The sequence below is a fragment of the Perognathus longimembris genome, chromosome 7 (assembly GCF_023159225.1).
Source record: "Perognathus longimembris pacificus isolate PPM17 chromosome 7, ASM2315922v1, whole genome shotgun sequence".
Classification (NCBI taxonomy): Eukaryota; Metazoa; Chordata; class Mammalia; order Rodentia; family Heteromyidae; genus Perognathus; species Perognathus longimembris.
This window is the reverse complement of record NC_063167.1, coordinates 6,282,503-6,306,954: the sequence shown is the minus strand read 5'-3', so window position 1 is coordinate 6,306,954 and position 24,452 is coordinate 6,282,503. Positions and strand designations below refer to the sequence as shown.

The 24,452-nt window shown below is 43.1% G+C and overlaps 1 protein-coding gene across 3 annotated transcripts in view; it reads right to left on the bottom strand.

The window, feature by feature from the left end:
* Kif1b (kinesin family member 1B) overlaps nt 1-24,452 on the bottom strand; it is a 140,288-nt gene that overhangs the window by 22,539 nt on the left and 93,297 nt on the right. For 2 of the 3 annotated variants that reach the window (XM_048350206.1, XM_048350207.1), the window contains 12 exons: nt 20,160-20,253; nt 17,455-17,603; nt 15,548-15,726; nt 14,655-14,792; nt 12,911-13,159; nt 6,184-6,302; nt 4,758-4,843; nt 4,293-4,422; nt 3,987-4,149; nt 2,527-2,617; nt 1,681-1,799; nt 656-711 (listed from right to left, as the gene is read on the bottom strand). In XM_048350206.1, the coding sequence (XP_048206163.1) occupies nt 656-711; nt 1,681-1,799; nt 2,527-2,617; nt 3,987-4,149; nt 4,293-4,422; nt 4,758-4,843; nt 6,184-6,302; nt 12,911-13,159; nt 14,655-14,792; nt 15,548-15,726; nt 17,455-17,603; nt 20,160-20,253 (1,573 nt within the window). The remainder of the gene's footprint in view (nt 1-655; nt 712-1,680; nt 1,800-2,526; nt 2,618-3,986; nt 4,150-4,292; nt 4,423-4,757; nt 4,844-6,183; nt 6,303-12,910; nt 13,160-14,654; nt 14,793-15,547; nt 15,727-17,454; nt 17,604-20,159; nt 20,254-24,452) is intronic. The other variant, XM_048350208.1, reaches the window with a different exon arrangement.

The following is a 24,452-nucleotide window of genomic DNA, read 5'->3' as shown; positions in this document are numbered from 1 at the left end:
TGGTCTGAAGGCCAACGAGGACGAGGAATACAGAAAGTGGAAAACAAGCACAGGGCGGGGTGGGAAGTTGGCAAGTGGACAATGAGGAGAAAGGATGATAAAAACAAAGCAAAAGAAAATAAGGTAAATGAGTAGGACCAGCTCTGGTGTTCTATGGCACAGCAGGATCATTACATATAGAATCATGTATTCAGAATCGCTAGGAGACAGGATTTGGATGTTCTTACCATAAAGAAATGATAACTGCTTGAAGTAATGGTATGTTAACTATGCTGATACACACATGTAGCACCCAATGTCTATCAGGTAAAAATATCACACTGTGCCTCACAAGTAGCTGCAATTATATGTCAACCAAACATAAAACAAAAATATACTTGAAATGTCCAGTCACTGAGAGAGGAGGTACCTACAAAGTAGCGACTTAGGAAAAGGAAGATTGACAACGTCTGCAATAAAGAACCCATGGAGCTAAAACCTGTGTGGTTTTTTTTTTTTTTTTCTGACACCTATCTTAAACCAGGAACCCAAATTCTTGTTATTGTAAGATGAATATAAGAGAAGAGACACATGAGGACATACAGAAGAGGAAAACATTCTGGAGATCATTTGGAACCGTTGTGTGCACAGAAAGCATCGCGTAGCTGGTACTCACCTGGTTTGGAGAGCGGCATGGGAGGAGGGAAAAACCTTCGCGATGGCTGAGGTGGACTGCAGAGAGAAAGATAAACCTCAGGACCAAAGACTTGGTGTTGGTATTAATGGCATACTTAAACCCTTGTAAGGAAAGGGATCTTTGTACTTTTAACTCTGGCACGGTATCAGATGCTTAACATGATCTCACAGAGGAAACAAGGTAGCACATTTTTATAAAGTCTCCCTGTGAACTATAGCTAATATATGACGAAATTTATTCTGTTAGCAGAGAGGAAATTTGCTGGTAATCAGCCACTGAACAGTCTCTCCGTTAGTTGTTGTTTTGAGACAGGGTCTTACTATGTAGCCCAGGCTGCCCTTGAGCTTGAGGTCTGCTGCCTGGGCTTCCAGATGCCTGGCGCTGTGATGACGGTGAGTATCACCACCATGCCCAGCTCATCAATTTTAATAATTTCATTTAGAGCTTCCACCTGTTTGTTTGTTTTTTTGTAGGTTGTAAGGCCTTGAACTCAGGGCTTGGGCACTGTCCCTGAGCCTCTTTGTGCTCCCAGCTGGCACTCTACCACCTGAGCCAGAGCGCCACTTCGGGTTTTTGAGTGGTTAATTGGAGATAAGAAAGAGTCTCCTGAGGACTCTTCTGCCTGGTCTGGCTTTGAGCTGCGATCCTCAGACCTCAGCCTTCTGAGTAGCTAGGATTATAGGCATGTGCCCTGATGAGCTTCTACTTTATAAGGTTGAAGATTGTGATGAACAATCACACATATTTTTCATGTTATAGCCCTATTACTCCAACTTCCTACCCAATTCAAAGTTTCTTCATACAAAAAGATGGCATTCAAGGTCGTCTGGGTAAAATTCAACTTTGGCTAGCAAAAGGTCATGGTTATTTACAAAGAGGAAACACTGGATAATTTATAAATCTCTTATTCAGTTATCTTAATCTGTCAAAAGACTTGTACAGCAACTGAAGAACTAAAAAATCAAAACAAGAACAACAGAAGTCTCTGCTGGTAAGGTCTGTACCTGCTTAGCTCCTGTCCTTGCAGATGAAGTGGGTGCTGCTGGTAATGGCCAAAGACTTCAAATACAATTGGCTTGGTTTTGATATAGTCCACAAATGACTCAGTGACTTCCACTGCAATCTAATGAGGAATAATGCCAAGTGAGATTATGGAAAGGTTTTTTTTTTTTTTTTGGTCAGTCCTGAGCACTGGCTCAGGCTTCCCTGGCTTCTGTCCCTGGCTTCTTCTTGCTCAAGGCTAGCACTCTGCCACTTGAGCCACAGCGCCACTTCTGGCCTTTTCTATATCTGTGGTGCTGAGGAATCGAACCCAGGGCTTATGGATACAAAGCAAGCACTTTACCACTAGGCCATATTCCCAGCCCCAAACATGGTGAATTTTTGGTATTGAGTTTGAGTGAAGTTTTATTATTAGGGATGAAAGACAGTTGTAGGGGCATTAATTACAGCATTAGCTACAAGGAAAACAGACTGAATCTTAATTTGGCTATGAAAGGTATTTAATACCATCTGCATTATTTGCATCCAAATAACATAAATATCCTAGATTTAAAGGATGGCATATTAACTATCAAAAGTGATAGTAAACATGTTTTATTTTTCCAGAACAAAATCATTAAAACAATACAGTCATACATTTTAAGTGATGGAAGACTGCCTTTTCCGGCCAGCTGTGCACCGCTGTAATTCACCGCTGTAACTCAGAGGTGCTGAGGATGACCTCATCACTGGCACTGGCCCCTCCCTCTATTGTTTTCTCCTCTCGCTATCCTCCTTTCTCCACCAAGAAAGCCAAGATTCTTAGCGCAAGCCCCCAATGTGTCTGACAAAATGTCCAGGTTACTCACATTCTGCACGTGATAAAAGCCCAGGGGACTTCCTCTGCCGTTGTTCTTGAGGGGTTCGGTGGAGAATGCTTCATCATGGCGATGCAAAAAGCTTCATAAAAAGATAGACAGGCCGGATTACAGGTTTTCAGCTGGATTCTGCTACCAGAGCCCAGCTTGCATCCAGTGGTAAGAACCATCCCACTTAAGCAGGTTTTTAAAAAAATAACTGAGTCATAAACATTTTCCATGAGATTCCTTTTTTTTTTTTTTCTCAGTCCTGGGGCTTGGACTCAGGGCCTGAGCACTGTCCCTGGCTTCTTTTTGCTCAAGGCTAGCACTCTGCCACTTAAGGCACAGCACCACTTCTGGCCTTTTCTATATATGTGGTGCTGAGGAATCAAACCTAGGGCTTCATGTATACAAGGCAAGCACTCTTGCCACTAGGCCATATTCCCAGCCCCATGAACATTTTCCAGATAACACAGGTAGCATTTCAGATTTCATTCAAGGGCTGGGGATATAGCCTAGTGGCAAGAGTGCCTGCCTCATATACACGAGGCCCTAGGTTCGATTCCCCAGCACCACATATACAGAAAACGGCCAGAAGCGGCGCTGTGGCTCAAGTGGCAGAGTGCTAGCCTTGAGCGGGAAGAAGCCAGGGACAGTGCTCAGGCTCTGAGTCCAAGGCCCATGACTGGCCAAAAAAAAAAAAAAAAAAAAACAGATTTCATTCAAAACGTGACTGAGAAAATTAGATCTCAGATGAAAGCCACTGGCACCCAGCTAGAACTCCACTTCTCTCCCTCACCAGATACCTCCTGCCTCCAAGGCAAATGCTAGGTAGAGGGCACTAATATTTTAGCATATGGGGGCAGAGGAATGACAGGGATGTCCTTCCCAGGGTTGGGGTTACTACTGGGAGGAAGGAAGGTAAAATGGGATGGGTGAAAAAAGGTAAATATAGTCAGAATACTTGATGTTCATGGGGGAAAATGGAACAATTAAGCTTGTTGAGATCAGTTTGGGAATAGAGCAAGGGAGGTGAAGGAAGGTGATGGAGAGGGTAAGCTTAATGAAGGTACAGTGTATACATGTATGAATATGTCAAAATCAAACACCTTGTGCAACTAATTGATATGATTTTTTTTTTTTTTTTTGGCTAGTCCTGGGGCTTGGACTCAAGGCCCGAGCACTGTCCCTGGCTTCTTTTTGCTCAAGGCTAGCGCTCTGCCACTTGAGCCACAGCGCCACTTCTGGCCATTTTCTGTATATGTGGTGCTGGGGAATTGAACCCTGGGCCTCATGAATACGAGGCAGGCACTCTAGCCACTAGGCCATATCTCCAGCCCTCCAGTAGAGATTTTCATCTTTCGTTCCCAAGAGCATTCCCATCTCTTACGTGTAAAGCACTCTAGAACACAATGGACATGCTCTCAGTTAACAGCTAGCTAGGCAGGCAGAACAAAGGAGAGACTTACTTGAATTGACAGAAGATGTCTGCATACTCTGGGAGGATCCCACTGGCCTGTAGCACTGTGACTCGGAAAGTGAAGGCACTGCCCAGTTTCAGGTGGTTGCCAATCTCTTCAGAAAACCCTTCCATTACCATCTTACCATCCAGCAAAGTGTTTGACTTCAAATCTAAAGAGGGTCGGATGAACATACATTTGACTCAAAGAATGTGAAGAGGGCGTTGGGCATTCTCCCCATCCTAGTTGAAGAAAGAAAACTCCATCCCTTGACAGCGGTCAGTATCCCTCTTAGTCGTGGTCTCTGTTACGCACCCAGGTCATTCATTCGATTGATTTCTTCTGGAGGAGTGATGACTTCGGAACTTTGACCCTGTCCTTCCACAATCCTCAGCTCCTCCAAGGACAGACCGGAACGAGTCATTGCAACTGAAGAAAAGTCGCTCTGAAAGTGAGGCAGAGGTAGGTATAGAAGGCACAGAAGGAAGTAGTATAAATGCACCCCCCCCCACCGTTTCCTTATGTTTACTTTCCTAATGAGTAAGTGACTGGACGATGATGTGGACTGAAGAGCTGTCTGAGAAAAGGCAACATGCTAACATGCACACATTGGATTTTTACTGGCATGTCCCATATCTTACTTAACAACTCTGGGCTGACCAGCATCCTAATTAGAGCTCTAGGTAGGGGAACGGGGCTCCAATGCTAGAAATTTCCTCATACACCCATCTACTTCTTTCCCTTTCCTCAAGGTACTCCCTCTTCCTAAAGATTTCTCACCTCATTAAAATATTCATTATCAAAAGATATTTTAGCCGTCCCTGACTGTCGAATCCCAGAGCCATAATCAGGAGCTTCTTCATCCGCTAAATGAAAAACAAAAATGAGAGTAGACACGAGGAGAGGATTAAGAATATAAACAGGAAAGTCCTTTTATAGAAAAACAAATAAGGTTATAGTGAAATTACAATGGCTACAAACACCTCTGTTCATGTAGAGTTATCTTCTTAGCTCAAGTAGACCGTTTAGTGAATAACTACTTTATTCTCTTTTTCTTTTGCAGTACTGGGGTTTGAACTCAGGGCTTCATGCCTGCTAAGCAGGTATTCTCTCATTAAGTCATACCTCCACACCTATTTTTTGCCAGTTATTTATTTATTTTGTGTGCGGGGGGGGCAGTCCTGGGCCTTGGACTCAGGGCCTGAGCACTGTCCCTGGCTTCTTTTGCTCAAGGCTAGCACTCTGCCACTTGAGCCACAGCACCACTTCTGGCCACTGTCTGTATATGTGGTGCTGGGGAATTGAACCCTGGGCTTCATATATATAACACAAGCACTCTTGCCACTAGGCCATATTCCCAGCCCCTTGCCCGTTATTTTTGAGGTAGTGTCTTCTGTCCTGCTCAGGCATGAACTTGGACTACAATCTACCTATTGGGTTGGGCTAATAGGCATGTGCCACTGCACCCACCCAGCTTCCCTGTTTTGACATGAGTCTTGCCCTTGTCTGCCTGGGCTGGCCTGGAACTACAATCCCCGACCCCTAATTTCAGCCTCTCATGTAGCTTAGGATAACAGGCCTTGCTTTGGGTAGAAAAGGAGTCTCCTGAGCTTTCGTACCTGGGCTAGTTTCAAACTGTGACTCATTTTTAGTCTTCCAAGTAGTTAGGTTGACAAGTGTGAGTAACTGACAGTCAGCAAGGACTGTTTTTGCTTTTGTGGTTTGGTTTCATACCAGTCCTGAGGCTTGAACTCAGGGCCTGTGCACTCTCCTTGAGCTTCTTAAATCAAAGGCTAGGTTCAACCACTTGAACCACAGCTCCAAATCTGTTTTGGGGGGTAATTGGAGATAAGACTCTCCTGCTTAGATTGGTTTCAAACCAAGATCCTTAGATCTCAATAGATCCTTAGATCTATTGATCCTTAGATCTTGAATAGCTAGGATTACAGGCATGAGTCACTGCTGCCGGGCTAAAGGAAAACTCTTTACCCCATTATTCCAAAAGACCTGGAGCCTGGACTAAACAGAAATAGTTTATGATACTTGAGGAGAAAAAAAAAATCGAAAAAGGAAGCAAGAAGGGCCTTCTCCAAGTTGGACAAACACTACCTTTTGTGTTTGTGACCAAAGCGTGGCCCTCACAAGACCTGGCCTGCTTGGTTGCTAGACAAGACCTAGAGTCTTCATTCAGGGGAGCAGCACTCACCTGCAATGGCCTGCACGGCCACCCGCAGAAATCCCCGCACTTCCCCCTTCTCACTGACGACGGCCACTCTGTGAATGAGGGGCACGGGATACAGCAGATTGCTCAGGTACACAAATGCTCTAGAGAGAGAAGGCAGGAAACCAATATCAGAGCATCCCAGAGAGGGAGAGGCCGGTGCTCAGCCTCACTGAGAGGATCTTCTCACAAATGAGCTCCCTTCTAGGCCTTGTCTTAAAATGACCTCTGCGTTCTGTCCTCTCAAACTGCCTCCAGTTGCTTTTTCAGCAATGACAACACATACGAATGAAAATGTTTGTCAAGACATCTGACAAAGACCAACGTACACCAAATTAATCTCTGTAAGAATTCTATTGCAGATAGAAGAGTAACAATTGGAAGTAGACCTTTGAGACACTGCTCTGTGAATACCGCTGGTAGGTAAAGGAAACCACTGAAGAGCTTAACCTTTACTTGTAAGGAACTACGAAGATTCTTTCCCAGTAGACAGAAATCAGGAGACAAAGAAAGGCAGGATAATATGACTGAAATACAGTTAACGACTTAAAGAGCTACATTATTGCAATCAGGGGTCTTTATTTTTATTCCAAGGACTATTAGCTTAAGGCAGGGTGACTAACAATGATAAGAGAAGCTTATACGTGTGGGCAGAGACTACATAGCTAGAAATTTCTTGAATAGTGAGCTTGCAAGAGTCTCTGAATTGGCATTAAGTTAAATGCTACCAGAGATGAAAGCTGGTTCCTATAGATTTGCACTTGTTCCCAAAACCCAAGTCAGAGATATACAAGTAAAAGAGAAGTTATAGATCTAACAGTATATATTTCAAACAAACAAGCAAACTCTTATGACATCTGTGTTGTCTTCTTTCACTATTTTGTAGCAACTGATTTTTTTTTTTTTTGGCCAGTCCTGGGCCTTGAACTCAGGGCCTGAGCACTGTCCCTGGCTTCCTTTTTGCTCAAGGCCAGCACTCTGCCACTTGAGCCACAGCGCCACTTCTAGCCATTTTCTGTATATGTGGTGCTGGGGAATTGAACCCAGGGCCTCATGTATACAAGGCAAGCTCTCTTGCCACTAGGCCATATCCCCAGCCCTGATTTTTTTTTTTTAAAGAAGCAATTAAAACTGGTGATCACAGAGTTTCAGAGTGCTCATTCCAATGAGTGGAAGAGACAGAAGATCTAGTTCCTACTGTTACTCCTGTCTTCCCACTTGGTATATGCTGATCTTTGCACATAAAACAAAAAACAAAGAATAAACACTTGCATCAGGACATCAAACAACTGAATATGACACACAGGCCTGTCTGCTGTTCTCCTGCTCTGATACAAACTTCAAAACAAAGCGAGAAGGATGGAGGAATGGATACTTGGGATTTCAACTCAAAATAATGAAAACAAATACATAATAAAAAGTAGTATTAATAAACACATAAGAATATAAATGACATGTGAATGAAAATGAAAGTAACTGTAAGTCAACATCGAATCAGTTTGGTATTACTTCCCTTTCAGTCTGCCTCCAAAGCAGGAGAGGAGGTACTAAGAGACAAAGAATGAAAGCTTTGTTGTTCAAAAATTTAAAAATAAACATGTAATCTAAACGGATTACTGACACGACCACCCAACACTACTTCTGTGACTATGGTTAAGACTAAGAATTTGGCCTGTGGAAGCAAATGCAAGACTTCACCTCCAAAGTCAGCACACATAGATCACTGTTCTCCCCTAAAGGCCAATCCCATCAGACCTGCCTACTTCAAACACTGGGGCCATTCAGAGCTATCCTACATGCCCCCTGCCTGGAGTCTTCTCTGTGCTAAATGTCCGCCTCCTACCTGTGATCTCACATCCTCAGGTGCTATTTTAATCACCACTTTCATGACAGGCCCCAGCAAGGTTATACCATCTGAGCAATACACACAATTCTTTCAGCATTGCTCTGATTTGTACTTGAATATTTTGTTCTTCTGTCACCAACTGTAAGACTGTCAGAACAAAAACCATCTCTTCCCTTGCATACCACTGTCTGTAGAGAGTCTGACATTATATATATATATATATATATACACACACACATATAATATGTATATGTATAGATAGATGTGTTCAACTAATATAATGAATGAATATCTCTGTACATAAAAGGAGAGAGACTGTGATTTAACTTTAATTGGAAGATTTATCAGAAAAATGTATTATACCAGAGGCAGAGCGGCAAAGCCACTGAGCTTTATAAAAGGTTGCATCATCATCATCATCATCATCATCATCATCATCATCATCATCATCATTTGGTTGTGGGGCTTGAGCTTAGGGCCTGGGCACTGTCTCCTGAGGTTCTTTGTGCTCAAGGCTAGCACTCTTCCACTTGAGCCACAGTGACACTTTCATTTTTGAGTGGTTAATTAGATATAGGAGTCTCACATACTTTTCTGCCCAGTATGGCTTTGAACCACAGTCCTCAGATCTCAGCCTCCTGAATAGCTAGGATTACAGGTGTGAGCCACTGGTTATTTTTTAAATTATTATTATTATTATTATTTTTTTTTTTTTTGGTGCCAGCATTGGGGCTTGAATTCAGGCCCTCATGCTCTTACTTGGTTGCTTTTTTTTTTTTTTTCCTAGAGCCGGGGACCGAACCCGGGGCCTTGCGCTCACCAGGCAGGCGCTCTTCCGCTGAGCCAGATCCCCAGCTCATGCTCTTACTTGGCTCTTCCACTCAAAGCTTTTGCTCTGTCACTTGAGTCATACCTCCACTTCTGGCTTTTTGCTAGCTGACTGGAGATAAGTCTCATGGACTTCTCTGCCTAGGCTGGCTTCAAAACTCAATCCTCTGAATTGTAGCCGCCTGAGTAGCTAGTATTATAAGTATGAGCCACTGATTCTAGGCTCCAGCTTCTTTCTGTTGTGAACTTTTTTGCCTGCGCTAACCTGCACTTGTTATCCTCCCAATCTCTGCCTTCTAAGTAGCTATTACAGATGTGAGACACTAGTATTCCCTTTTATTTTTTTTTTGGTGAGACCTCACACATGCTAGTCAGGTGCTCTACTCTTCAGCTATATCCCAGCCCCCAAAGAAAAGCATATCATTTTCACAGGAACGTTATTAAAAAGTAACACTGGAACATACATTAAAGATGAGAATTTCCCCTCTGCTTAGGCCATGGCTATTCCACTGAATAGAGATTATTGCGGATTTCCCTGGTTAGCATGCAATCTGCAATTCCATGGCAGGGGTGGGCCATCAATTCTGTGATACACGAATGCACATTCACTAGACTGTTCCTAGTCCCTGAGCCCAAATCACTGCTGCATAGAAGTTCTCTTCTGAAGCTTATTAAATTTTTGAAAGTCCTAATACTTTGAACTAGCAGACTGAAGGAGAACGGAGATGAGAGGGAAGATGTAAAGGACTGTTAGCAGGAAAACTCTGTGACATTGCATCAGAAAGAGAAAATAAAATTTTCAACATAAAGGAGATCAGCATAATTACAGTGATTCTTACAGAGGACTGAGGTCAGAGAGGTTACAGAATCATCATTTCTTGCCCCCTTTTCAACCTTAAAGACTAGCTTATGTCTCTCATCCCAAGTTATGATGGATGGTTTATACATCCCAGCATGCCATAAGAGAATAGCTAAAGGGACAAGCTCTTTGCATCTTGATACAAAGATTCACCAGAGGCAATCATGGTCAGCAGATCTACAAGCAGAATTTCATTAGGAAGATGGAAACTTCTACAAGTGAGTCACATTTATAATTCCAAGTCCAGTGCTACGAATTGCAAGCCAGGAAAGAAATAATTGTTACATCCAATGACTGCTGAACATCTGGTGATGCTGCGCTGTTATGCATTTTCTTGTGGAGGAGGAAGGTAATTGAGGGCAAAACATCTTCCACTTTATCAACTGCTATGCTTTCACCTCCTCCCCAGTCTCTCTCTCTCTTTTTTTTTTTTTGCCAGTCCTGGGGCTTGAACTCAGGGCCTGGGTACTGTCCTTGGCTTCTTTTTTCTCAAGGCTAGCACTCTACCACTCGAGCCCCAGAACCACTTCTGGCTTTTTTTACATATGTGGTGCTGAGGAATTGAACCTAGCACTTCATGTATGTGAAGCAAGCACTTTGCCACTAGGCCATAGTCTCAGCCCCTCCCCCATCTCTTATCTATTTATTTTTGGCAGTACTCAGAGTCAAACTCAAGGTCTTGCACTTGCTAAACACATGCTCCGTTGCTTGAGCCATGTCCCAGTCTTTTTTGGTTAGGGTCTCACTTTTTACCCAGACTGGCCTAGATTTTTCTACTTACACTTCCTAGATAGCTGGGGTGACAGGTGCATACGGAGGTACTCTGTTTTTTACTGGCTGAGATGGAGATATCCAAACTTTCTGCCAAAATGGCCTCAAGCCACAATCCTCTCAATCTCAGTCACCCAAGAAACTAAGATTTATATATACATACAAAAAATCTTAAGTAGGTTTTTGTATGTGTGTGTGTGTGCTAATCCTGGGCCCTGAGCTCTGGGCCTTGTACTGGCTTGACTCTCTTCTTCAAAATTCAAGTCTTCGTACCTCTGCCTCCTCTGTAGCTAGGATTATATGCACTGGTGCCTGGCTAAGTAGGCTTCTGACTTTATCTTTTTGTGTTTAGAGGGTCTGGGGTTTGAACTTAGCGCCCCGTGCTTTGAAAAAGATCCTTTAAGGCTCTCTTTTACTACCTAACTCATTTAACGCTTGAGACTCCAATAAGCCTACTTTCAGATGCTTGTCCTGTTAGTGGCAGAAGTGAGCCAGGACCCAGGCTCTCCCTGACAGGCCCGAGGATTCCTGAGGGGTGGTCAGGGAAGTTGCCTGCTCCTCACGCAGTAGGCAGCTCTAGGAGCTATGGAGCTGGCACTGGGACTAGGTGCATGGCCAGTGGATGAAACAGCCAACTCTTTTTTTTTGGCCATCCTGGGGCTTGGACTCAGGGCCTGAGCACTGTCCCTGGCTTCTTTTTTGCTCAAGGCTAGCACTCTGCCACTTGAGCCACAGCGCTACTTCTGGCCATTTTCTGTATATGTGGTGCTGGGGAATTGAACCCAGAGCCTCATGTATACGAGGCAAGCACTATTGCCACTAGGCCATATCCCCAGCCCACATAGCCAACTCTTAAGAACGAGATGGTCATGTATGAGAGTACAGACAGCCATGAAATAAGGCATTATTTCTCCATTATTTGTCTGTGCCTTTATTAGTCAGCTTCTCTGAAATTCTAAGCATCTGATTCTGGCAACAGACCAGTAGAAAACAATATTCATGGCTATATAATCTCATTGTTTACTCAGGATGAAACAAAATTTTAAAGGTTCCTTTCCACTGTAAACCCCAGAGTCTGGCTAATACTATAACTCAACGTTGTAATTGAGGTTTTCATTTCTACCAAAGAACTTGTCTTTTCCCCTTTTTCATGAGCGAAATCTTGGAACACATATCTAGGGGGTCAGGTGGAGAGAGATCAAGAGCCTTGCTGAGCTTTTTTTTGGGGGGTGGGGGGTTGGTCATAAGGCTTGAACTTGAGACCTGGCACTGTCTCTGAGCTCTTTTTCTCAAGTCTACAGCCACTCTGAGCTACAATGTGCCACTTCCAGTTTTCTGGTAGTTAATTGGCAATAAGTGTCTCAAGGATTTTCCTGCCTGGGCTGGCTTTGAACCACCACCCTCAGATCTCAGCCTCCTGAGTAGCCAGGATTATAGGAGTGACCACAAACACCTGGCTGAACTTTTACTTTAGATAAGCAGTGTTATCCCCTGAAGAGTGATTAAATTCAACAATACATTCAATATATTGAACAACATATTGTGGTTCTACTACACCACTACACAATTTTTATACTTGAAAACCTAGACCTTGTTTTGATTTAATCCATTGAGTGTTTTATTACTGAAATTATAATGACCATTACTCATCATGAAGCCTGGATGTGGACAAAGACACAGTATTGGGAACATGTGACAGAGAGCTCTGCATTTCTAATAGAGGAATGCATAGTCTGACAGCCAGACAATTGTTCAGTTTGGTGAACTCAACAAAAGCAGTTTCATGTAGCACTGAACAAATATTCATTGTTGACAGGGTCAACAGAAATTTTCTGAGATCTGTCATTATGGATCCTATAGGTAAATTCTGGCAGAAGCGACACAGGAAGACAGTCCCTGTAGAAAGAGGAACTAAAAAATCCTGCTTCTCTCTAAGACTCTTTTTAAGAATCAGTGGACTAAGCAAAAAACAAAGCCATGTACTTAACACTGCTAAGTCCTCTGATTCCTGCAGTAGCTTATCTAGTTTTGGGCTTGCTGTGGTCCACCACAGTGCTATCTCCATATGCTTCCTCACCACAACAGTGCCATCTGTGGAATCCATGGTGTTTGACCCTTCACTTTAATTACTTTCTCTTTTGGGGTTTCCTCCTTCAGAACAATGTTAGGCAATTTAAGACAAGCAGCCCTGCACATAATGTCTTACCAAATTGCTATGTGCTTTTTCACAAAGTGCCTGAGTGCTCTCTCCAGCCAGATTAACCTTTCTAGCAGTCCAAGCATTAGAGGACATGAGACTGAGGATTCATGAATTAAATTGGCGAAGGCAAGATTATCCAAAATTGTACAGAGGCCTTTAAAAGCAAGAGCTGGTCCCTTTTTGCCTTTCTCATAATAACCTCACCAACCTTCCCACTAAAATGAACCAAGGGGATCGGTCGTAAAACGGGTCATGCCCATCACTGAAGAGATCTGATCCCTCCTCCGTCCCTGCGTCAGAGCCGGTGTCATCCACGAATGCCTCATCATCAAAATCCTCCATCTCATCTTGCTGCTCGTCAGCCAGCTCAGTGATGTCGGAATCGGCGGTGGAAAAAGTGGGGGAGGGTGTGCGGTCAGCAAGGCGCTCATTCACACAGCCGTGGAAAATGGGGGAGCTAGACACCAGGCAAGACGCCAATTAACACAGCCAGGGAGAAAGGAAGAGTTGGTTAAACAGGAAGCTTTAGGTGCCAACAGGACAGAATCCACTGCGGAACCGACACAATAAGAGCAAATAGAAAAGCAAAAGAATAAAATAGCATAACTCATCTGGGTCAAGTAAAAGGGAATAGGGCAGGGTGAAAAGTTCTACAAGGAGGGATCCTTAGAATAAGAAAAGCAAAGAAAACCCATGAGTAGACCACCCACGGTAAATATGATAAATATTGTGTAAATTGCATTGTAAAACATTTCTATTCTCTGGCTCACACACAAGATCAGAAGCCAGGTCTCAAAGGAGCTACATTAAGGTGAAATAAAAAGATTCGAATTCTCATTTTAGAGCAGAAACAAAATGGAAGGAATTGTATAGACCAAAGCAGGCATGCTTTCCTTGGGTAAGATATGTTTGGCCAGTTCATCTCTTAAAAAAAAAACTTGGGCTGGGAATATGGCCTAGTGGTAGAGTGCTCACCTCACATACATGAAGCCCTGGGTTCGATTCCTCAGTACCACATATACAGAAAAAGCTGGAAGTGGCGCTGTGGCTCAAGTGGTAGAGTGCTAGCCATGAGCAAAAAGAAGCCAGGGACAGTGCTCAGGCCCTGAGTCCAAGGCCCAGATCTGGCAAAAAAAAACAACCCACCAAACTTAACCCCAAAAAACCTAGTCTACGTTGGGCGCCAGTGGCTCCTAGCTCTCAGGAGGCTGAGATTTGAGGATTGCAGTTCAAAGCCAGCCCTGGCAGGAAAGTCTGTGAGGCTCTTATCTCCAATTAACCACCAGAAAACTGGAAGTGGCACTGTGGGTCAAGTGGTAAAGAGTTAGCCTTGAGGGAAAAAAAGAAAAAAACAAAAGAAAACTCAGAGATAGCATCCAGGCCCTGAATTGAAGCCCTAGGACTGGCACCAAAGACAGAGAGAGAGAGGAAGGGAGGGAAGGAGGGAGAGGGAGAGAGAGAGAGAGAGAGAGAGAGAGAGAGAGAGAGAGAGAGAGAGAGAGAGAGAGAGAGAGAGAGAGAGAGAGGAGGACTGGCAAGGTATGCAATTAATTCACCCTGGACAATGACTAAATTGAGATAATTGCTTTCAAGAAAAAGTGAGCACAAATCAGAGAAAGGCATTTGCTACGGCATACACACATACTATGATTTTATTTAGATTGTGCCAAGTATACGTATGTTTTCTTTTTATTTCAGTCTATCTTAATCAACTATGAAACATTTTGTGAATAAGCTGGGAGCTAGGGAAGAGTGCTGGTTGAAAAGTCTGGCAATCAAAACAATATACATGTTGAAATAAGCCAATGACACAGTGGATAAGATTAGAGAAAGGGTTTTGTTAAATGTACTTTTTTTTTCCTTTTAACTCCCTAGAATATCTCCTGAGATGTTAAATAGTTAAAACAAAAATGCTCAGTATTTAAAAACAAGACAACAATATCATCACATACCTTCCCACAAGTTTGAACCAGTGGAAGCGATCGTAGAAGGGATCGCTGCCGGTCATGGTGGTTTCGCTTTCGTCTTGGGCATTGGAGGCCATCTCGCCCGCCCTGTCATACATCTCTCGCATTAAATCTAGTCTCTGCCTATGTGACAAATGAGAGGTAGGAATGGTTAATATCATCAGATTGTATTAATGTCTTGCTTTGGAAGCATCTTCCATACACTTTAAAAAAAAGTTGTTTCCACCATTGAAAGTTATTACAAACAAATGAGAGCCAAAGAAGACACCAATGTCTACAGAAAAGCCACGAAAAATGAAGAATGGGTGAAGTGGCATACACCTATAATCCCTGATACTCAGGAGACTGAGACAGAATGATTACAAGTTCAAGGCAAGGTTGGACTACACAGGAAAACTGTCTCAAAAAACCAAAAAAGAACAGCCACTTGACCTACACTGAGGCAACAGTCTCTGAGGAAATGTCGTTCAATGGTGTGTGATCCTTCAGTATACTCAGAGGGGCAATTATCTCATCAAACTAAATGTAAATAAAGCTAGATTGTAACTTCCCTGTTTACCAAACATTGTAAGGCCCCGGAGAAAAAAGATGGAATGATTTCTAGATAAAAGATAGAAATACATATCACAGAGTTGGATCATCTCAAGTTTAAGGGTCTATGGAGAACAAATGGAAATATCTGCCAATATCAAAGGTATTTGAGGAGTGGTATTCATTCACCATGTTGAAAATGGATGGATGGTAATATCATTAGTCTGCAACAGCACAGAAAAGACAGCATTCATGCTCAGAGAGAACAGGGTATGAAGGAACCTGACTGAACAATATACTATTATTTCCTAAGTGAAACAATCAGCTTTTATGAATTATCTTCATACTTGAGTTTCTCCAGAGACCAATAATGTGTTGCTCCATTCTTCAGATCCTGGACTTCTACTGCTACCACTGTACGAGGGAAAGGCCTGTCCTCATGCGATTTGTCCATCTCAGTGGGAAGCAACTCAGGAGGCAACGGGGAGTACAGTGTGTCAGTCAGCAGAACAAACTGAAACTGCACCTGAACGGGAAGAATAAAGCAAAGACAAGTGGGAAACTCATTACCATTTCAGGAGGTGAGCTTCACAGACAGGGTAATGTCACATTGCCCAATGGGAAAGAGGCTGAACGTGAAGTATGCGCTCAACAAACAGCTTGTGACCAACTGAAAAAGTTGGCCATCGGCCTGGGAGTGTGGCTCAGTGGTAGAGTGCTTGCCTAACATGCATGAAGCCATGGGTTCGATTCCTCAGTACCACATAAACAGAAAAGGCCAGAAGTGTTGCTGTAGCTCAAGTGGTAGAGTGCTAGTGAGCAAAAGAAGTCCAGGGACAGTGCCCAGACCCTCATTTCAAGCCTCAGTACTTGGCCAAAAAGAAAAAAAAAAAGTTGGTCCTCTATTGTATTATTAAAACACAGGAAACAATCCTGATTGCAAACTAAGCAATTTACGACTTCGTTTTCCTAGCCTGGCAAGGTGTTTTTACACAAACTAAAATCTCCAGTAAACACATTTTGGCTGATTGAAAAAAGGCTTCAGTGGAACTTACACCAGAGACCAAAAGGGGGGCCCAACAATGCATCGCTAGTCATCACTAATGAGAGGATGGGGCACATGGAAGGTCACAACACCACCCTTAGAAGCGTTTACTATGTAAGTGTCATGCATGCATCATGTCATTTGTCTTTTGCTACTACCCTATATTTTCACCAACAAACACTAATTAATCACTAAGGACAGCAGTAAGAACAGAAAACCACAGTCCCTGCCTTTAGTCTACTTGGTGATGAGTGTGTTAGTAATTACAGTGTGAGAAGGCTCTCTGAGATCAGGAGTGAAGATGAGGTCTACTTGACACAAGGTGAATATAGCCCTGGAAGATAATTTTTCCACGTCAAGCAGTCTGTGTTCCTTCTTGTTGTACAATCTGGTCTCTGACTGTAATCTTAGCAATCAGGAGACAAACAGTAGGGCAGAAAGGCTCAATCTAATGTTTGGTGTAAAGTGTTGGTAACAATTATGAAAACAGGTAACATTTATTGTCTTTTACCACGTGCAGACATTATTTTTAGTGGTTTATGTACATTCTCTCTTTCATCTGTCATAACACCTGAGTGGTAGGCTCTGTGGTCATCCTCATTTTGTGGATGAGTAAATCTGTTAACGAGGTCAGTGTTAACTCGGGACGGTGGGCTGGTCCCAGCTACATGGGAGCAGAGCACGTGTGTTGGTGAACTGCGCAGCAGAGCCTCACAGATGCTAGGAGACGAGTCCATTAGGTGAAGAGACACACAGGGCTTCAGAGGTACGTACGGACTTACTAGTTAAAACCTAGAGTGAAGCCTGGCACCAGTGACTCGCACCTGTAATCCTAGCTACCCAGGAGGCTGAGATCTGGGGATTATGGTTCAAAGTCAGCCCAGGCAGAAAAGTTCCTGTGAAACTCTTATCTTCAATTAACTACTCAAAAACCAGAAAGTGGTGCTGTGGCTCAAGTGGTAGAGTGATAGCCTTCTACTAAGAGATATCTCTAGCTCTTACCAAATGTGTATTCACCGTACAATAAACTAAAAACATGTATTTTTAGTTTAATTAGTACCTATGTTCTAGGTGCATACATTGAATAAAGTATACGGAAAGCTGCTTCATAGCATAAAGCAGTTGAGCTTCCAAACGACAAAGGTTCGTTCAAGGGGAGGCTCAGCTCTGCCCGCCCATCACACATGTTCCAAGCGAGCACTTCCCTACCTTCTTCTTCAATTCCACACTGATGGCATTGGCTTCCTTCAGGTAGACGGCATTGCCCCAGAGCAAATCCCTTAATGAAGTAAACTGGTGAGACTTCCATTTCCGGAAAGCCCACTGGGCCAATTCAAACTCATGCTGTGTCCAAGGAACTGAAAGACCAAATGAAGCACATTTAATGGTCATCTCATACCTGTAAGGAAATTGCACTCCTACCTTACAGCATTTACCACGTTATTTCCCAGTTTTGTGTTTTTCCTTTTATTAGTAAAGCTTGCTTACTAGGTTGATCTTATAGAAGCAGTACATATACTTGAGAAAACCTTAAACTGTATTTATTTGAAATAATACATTAAAGAAATGTTTTTCCTCTTCCTTTATTTCTAAATAGACAATTCTAATATATGGCTTTAATTTTAAAGAATGACTCTAATCCTTGATGTTGCACAATTTCACATACTCTTTCTTTCGCTCTTCTTTCCTTGCGGTACTGGCATTAGAACTCTGAGCCTCATACTTGTTACGCAGGTGCTCTGTCACTAACCACTTGAGTCATGCTCCCCGCCCTTTTTGAGTTATTTTGGGGATAGGGTATTGTATTTTGCCCAAGGTGGCCTAGATCATAATCCTCTTGGGTTTTGGGGGGGATTCTTTTTGTACCAGTATTGGGTTTGAACTCAGGGCCTCAAACTCACTTGACTTTTTTTTTTTTTTGCCAGTCCTGGGCCTTGGACTCAGGGCCTGAGCACTGTCCCTGGCTTCTTCCAGCTCAAGGCTAGCACTCTGCCACTTGAGCCACAGCGCCGCTTCTGGCCGTTTTCTGTATATGTGGTGCTGGGGAATCGAACCTAGGGCCTCGTGTATCCGAGGCAGGCACTCTTGCCGCTAGGCTATATCCCCAGCCCCCTCACTTGACTTTTTTTCTCAAGGCTGGTACTCTACCACTTGACCCACAGTTCCACTTCCAGATTTTTGCTGGTTAATTAGAGATAAGTATCTCAGGGAGTTTTCTGTCCAGGCTAGCCTCAAACTTCAGTCCTCACATTTCAGCCTCCTGGTGGCTAGAATTATAGGTCTGAGTCACCAGTGCTTGGCTTGATCCTATTTTGAGTTTCCCAAATACATGTGATAACAGGCTATGTACCACCATGTCTAGACATTGGTTGAGATGAAGATGTGCTAATTTTTTTTTTGCCTGGGGTGGCCTCAAACTGTAATCTTATTTTGTATTATAAGTAGCTAGGATGACAGCATAAGACACCATGCCTACCCTTTTTTTCTTTCTAGTACAGGAAAAAGTGTCTTATTTCACTTAGGTACTTAAAAATAAATAGCTCAGTATAAAAATTAAGAGAACCTTCAAAGTTAATTTGTAGCTGTGAGAGTAATGAGAAGTTGTGCAGAGAATTAGAACATAAGGGCAAAGAAGGGCGATAAGTGGAATGAAGTTGATTGGGATATATTGTATACGTGTGCGGAAATGCCATAGTAACCCTTCCTTGTAAAACTAATGTATAATAAGAAATAAAATATGATGACTGTTCATATTATAACAACAATAAAAGCCCTAATTTGGCTAAGAAATTTTGAAAAATGTAAGTCAGACGGGGGAAATATCATGATTAGACAACTGCCAGGAATGGTATAAAAGTACACGGAGGGCTGGGAGTGTGGCCTAGTGGTAGCGTGCTCGCCTAACATGCACGAAGCCCTGGGTTCGATTCCCCGGCACCACATATACAGAAAAGGCCAGAAGTGGCACTGTGGCTCAAGTGGTAGAGTGCTAGCCTTGAACAAAAAGATGCCAAGGACAGTACCCAGGCCCTGAAAACCCAAGTACATGGATACATTTCAAACAGACACAGACTATCAGAATTATGCTTACATTCTATATTTATAATTTGTTTTGCATTTTTTACTCGTCTGTTTTATCAGCTATATGGATTGAACTCAGGGCCTGGGTACTGTCTGTCCTTGAGCCTTTTTGCTCAAGGCTAATGCTCTACCACTTTAAGTCACAGCACCACTTCTGGTTTTCTGGTGGCTAATTGGAGGTAAGAGTCTCATGGACTTTCCTGCCTGGGCTGGCTTCTAACCATGATCCTTAGATCCCAGCCTCTTGAGTACCTAGGATTACAGGTATGAGTCACTGGTGCCCACCCAGATGAATTTTTATTTTAGATAAGTAGTGTTCCACTAAAGAGTGAATTCAACCACTAAGTGGCTGAATTCAACAATATGTTCAATATGTTGAACTACATATTGTGGTTCTGTTTTTTTTTCCTTTCTTTTTATTGTTATTATAAAGGTGCTGTACAGAAGAGTTAGTTACATAAGTCAGGTAATGAGTATATTTCTTTTAGGACAGTGGCACCCCTTCATTCGCTCCATACATGAACTTCTTACAGGGATCTGAAGCAGTGTATGTAAACTTCCCAGAAACTCATTTGTATGAGGGCTGTACTCAGAAGCCTTGAAGTTCTATGGGACATTATGAGTCCTACTGCCACTGCAGTGAGCATGGGTAAATCACCTGTAAATCAGTTTAAGGTCAATAGAGGGTAGGTCAAGTCTAAGAAACTCAGCTTTGATAGCCAGTAGTGGGCTGATCTGATAACACAGGTCTGGGAAACACACACACACACACACACACACACACACACACACACACACACACACAGAGGAAAGTTTCATCATCTAAACTTCACCTTCTTCCTCCTCTTCTTCCTCTTCGGTTGTTTCTGCAGCCAGGGATCGGGTCTCAACCTGCTTCTGTAAGGCCTGCAATTTACTCTCATAGTCCTGAAGGAAAAGAAAGGAAATGACATGTAGGAGAGGGAGGCAACGAGAGGAGGAAAAGGACACTGCAGAAATAGAGAGAGCAAAGGACAAACACAAGAACAGGAGACTAAGGAAGAAAACAATAATATTTATACATTGAGGAATTCTAGAGAAAGACCAAATTCACCAGTACTGCTGAAAGTTCCAATTATCTGCTTGGAAGGGGAAAAAAATTAAGACAGTAAACGCTGAAATGCCCCGTGGGTGACAAACTGTCTTTGTAGTGGTGAAATGAATTCTGCCTCCGGATAATAAGCTCTCATCAGTATTGGTCCAAAATAACTTATAGATCATATTGTTACACAAGAGTATTGTGGTTTTTTTGCCAGTCCTGGGGCTTGAACTCAGGGCCTGAGCACTGCCCCTGGCTTCTTTTTGCTCAAGGCTAGCACTCTACCACTTGAGCCACAGCGCCACTTCTGGCTTTTTCTATATATATGTGGTGCTAAGGAATCAAACCCAGGGCTTCATGTATGCGAGGCAAGCACTCTACCACTAGGCCATATTCCCAGCCCCTCAAGAGATATTTTATTTTAAAATCTACTATTACAATATAAAATGGGGATTGCTATTATTCAAGTCAGATTTGTCTTTCATTTCTCCATCTACTTCATGCATTTTCAAAAAGGGCACTGTCACCTCAAAGCAGCAAAAGATTATTGAGTATTTGGAAAAAATCTTGTTAATTTTATATAGAAGGTTCAAATACACATACAGTTGGTACATAAGCAGAACAACCATATATCTGAGGCAGTAATGTTTCATAAAAAAGAATATGAGCCGGGTACTGGTGGATCATGCTTGTAAATCCTAGCTACTAAGAAGGCTGAGATCTGAGGATTGCAGTTCAAAGCCAGTCTGGGTAGGAAAGTCCATGAGACTCTTATCTCCAATTAACCTCCAGAAAACTGGAAGTGGCGCTGTGGCTCAAAGTGGTAGAGTGCTAGCCTTGAGTGAAAAAAGCTCAGGGACAGTGCCCAGGCCCTGAATTTGAGTCCCACAACTGATGGGGGGGGGAGGGAGACAGGGGAGGAAGAGAGGAAGGGATAGAGGGAGAGAAGGAAGAAGGGAGGGAAGGAGAGAAAATGGAAAAAACGGTCTAGATTCCTTGGCAATGAAAAGTTAGAATTTTATTTTATTTATTTATTTATTTATTTTGCCAGTCCTGGGCCTTGAACTCAGGGCCTGAGCACTGTCCCTGGCTTCTTTTTGCTCAAGGCTAGCACTCTACCACTTGAGCCACAGCGCCACTTCTGGCCATTTTCTATACATGTGGTGCTGGGGAATTGAACCCAGGGAGTCATGTATATGAGGCAAGCACTCTCGCCACTAGGCCATATCCCCAGCCTGAAAAGTTAGAATTTTAATGAAAATAAAACAAGTAGGATTAGTAGAGACTTTCACATGATGAAATACTAAACACGGCATTAAGTATAACATCTTATGATTGACTTGGACTTCCTGTTTTGGTTGGGTTTGTTTGTTGTTGTTTTTTAAGTATATTTTTTTGTCTTTTTTGGTACTGGGGATCGAACCCAGTTGCTAGGCCAGTGCTTTGCCACTGAGCTACATCCCAGCCCTGGACTTCCTGTTTTGGTTGCCCAGGAGTGATGTGGTCCCAGGCTGTCAGGAAATGGACCTGAACCACTGTCAGACAGAACCTGCCACTCCCAACGTCCCATGTACCCAGAGGGCTATAGAGTGCGTGCAGCCTCAGCAAACTCCATGCCAAAAGGAGCTCCCACAGGCAATGCTAAGAAACACAAGTATTCTCCAAGACCCTAGCCACTTTGACAAACTGGATTCACAAAGGACACTTTCTTTCTTAAGTGGGGCTGGCAGTAATCAAAAACCAAAAGCCCATGATCCAGGCTTACATATTACAAATGATGTATAGCATAGTGAAGAAAAAAGGAAGAAAAGGAAAAGGAAAGGAAGAAACAAAAAGCAAAGAGAAGGGAAGAAGGGGGGGAGAGGAAATTAAGCTAGTAGGTAAAATGATTTGAGTTTAGTCCTGGTACTTTATCTTCAATTTTTGGAAAATTCAGTCTTCTCTAAACCTTATTTTCTTCATCTTTAAAATGAAGATTTTAGGACAGGCAGCAGTGACTCACAACTGTCATCCTAGCTACTCAAGAGGCTGAGATCTGAGGATTGCAGTTTGAAGCCAACCTGGGCAGGAGAGGCCATGAGACTCTTATCTCTAACCACCAAAGAAACAAGTGGAGCTCTGGCTCAAAGTGATGAATGCTAGTGTTAAGCACAAAAGCTTAGGGGCAGTGCTTTGGCCTTGAGTTCAAGCCCTAGGACTGGCTAAATAAATAGAAAATTTTAGCATATGATCTACCTACCACATAAAACAGCAGCAAGGACAAACATGAACCATCTAAAAATGACAGGCAATCTTTAGAATCTCTCACTTAGTGTATTTGTGTGTGCATGTGCTGGTACTGGGGTTTGAATTCAGGGCTTGGGCACTCTCTCTCAATTTTTTCATTCAAGGTTGGTGCACTACCTTTTTTTCTTTTTTGGCCAGTCCTGGGGCTTGGACTCAGGGTCTGAGCACTATTCCCTGGCTTCTTTTTCTCAAGGCTAGCACTCTGCCACTTGAGCCATAGCGCCACTTCTGGCCGTTTTCTGTATATGTGGTGCTGGGGAATCAAACCCAGGGCTTCATGTATAGGAGGCAAGCACTCTAGCCACTAGGCCATATCCCCAGCCTCTTAAACTCTTAAACTATGCATCTACTTCTGGCTTTTTGAAATTAATTGGGAGATAAGACTCTCACAGACTTTCCTGCCCAGACTGGCTTTGAACAGTGATTCTTATGTCTCAGCTTCTTAAGCAGCTAGGATTACAGACATGAGCCACGGATGCCAGGCTTAAAACAATTATTTTTAGCTGGGAGACAGTAGCTCATGCCTGTAATCCTAGGTACTCAGGAGGCTGATATCCAAGGATTGCAGTCTGAAGCCAACATAGGCAGAAGTGTCCTCATGAGACTCATCTCCAATTAACTACTAGAAAACCAGAAGTGGAGCTGTGGCTAAGTGGTAGAGCATCAGACTCGGACAAAAGAGCTCAGGGACAGTGCCCACACCCTGAGTTTGAGCCATAGCACTAAGGAAGAAAAAAAAATTGTTTCTAAGCATGGTACGAATCCATGCCATGGTTTTAAAAATACTATTCCTCATTAAAAGAAGTCTAGAGGGCTGGGGATATGGCCTAGTGGCAAGAGTGCTTGCCTCATATACATGAAGCCCTGGGTTCAATTCCCCAACACTGCATATACAGAAAATGGCCAGAAGTGGCACTGTGGCTCAAGTGGCAGAGTGCTAGCCTTGAGCAAAAAGAAGCCAGGGGCAGTGCTCAGGCCCTGAGTCCAAGGCCCAGGACTGGCAAAAAAAAAAAAAAAAGAAGTCTAGACTACTTGGGAAAATGGCAGATTCCAAGTTAGGAGTAAGAAAAGTATAAGGTGCGCTTGTAATATATTGTGCACGTGCATGTGTGTGTGTGTGCATGGGTGATAGTGGGGTGAAGCTGAAACTCAGGGCCTAGGTGCTATCCTTCAGCTATTTTATTTATTTATTCATTTTTGCCAGTCCTGGGGCTTGAACTCAGGGCCTGAGCACTGTCCCTGGCTTCTTTTTTGCTCAAGGCTACCACTCTGTCACTTGAGCCACAGCGCCACTTCTGGCTTTTTCTATATATGTGGTAGTGAGGAGTGGAGCCCAGGGCTTCATGTATACGAGGCAAGTACTCTTGCCACTAGGCCATATTCCAAGCCCATCAGCTATTTTTTTTCCCTCAAAGCAGCATGCTACTACCTGAACTATGGTTCCACTTTCAGCTTTTTGGTAGTTTATTGGAGATAAAAGTTGCATAGACTTTTGTGCCTTCACCGATCCTCAGATCTCAGTCTCCTGAGTAGCTAGGATGACAGGCATGTGCAACTAGCACCCAGCGAGCCTGGAATATCTTGTATCTGAAAAGACAGCAGAATTCAGGAGACCTCTGAGACCATTTCTTGTTTGGTTTTATTTTTTTGCCAGTCCTTGAACTTAGGACCTGAGCACTGTCCCTGGCTTCTTTTTGCTCAAGGCTAGCACTCTGCCACTTGAGCCACAGTACCACTTCTGGCCTTTTCTATATATGTGGTG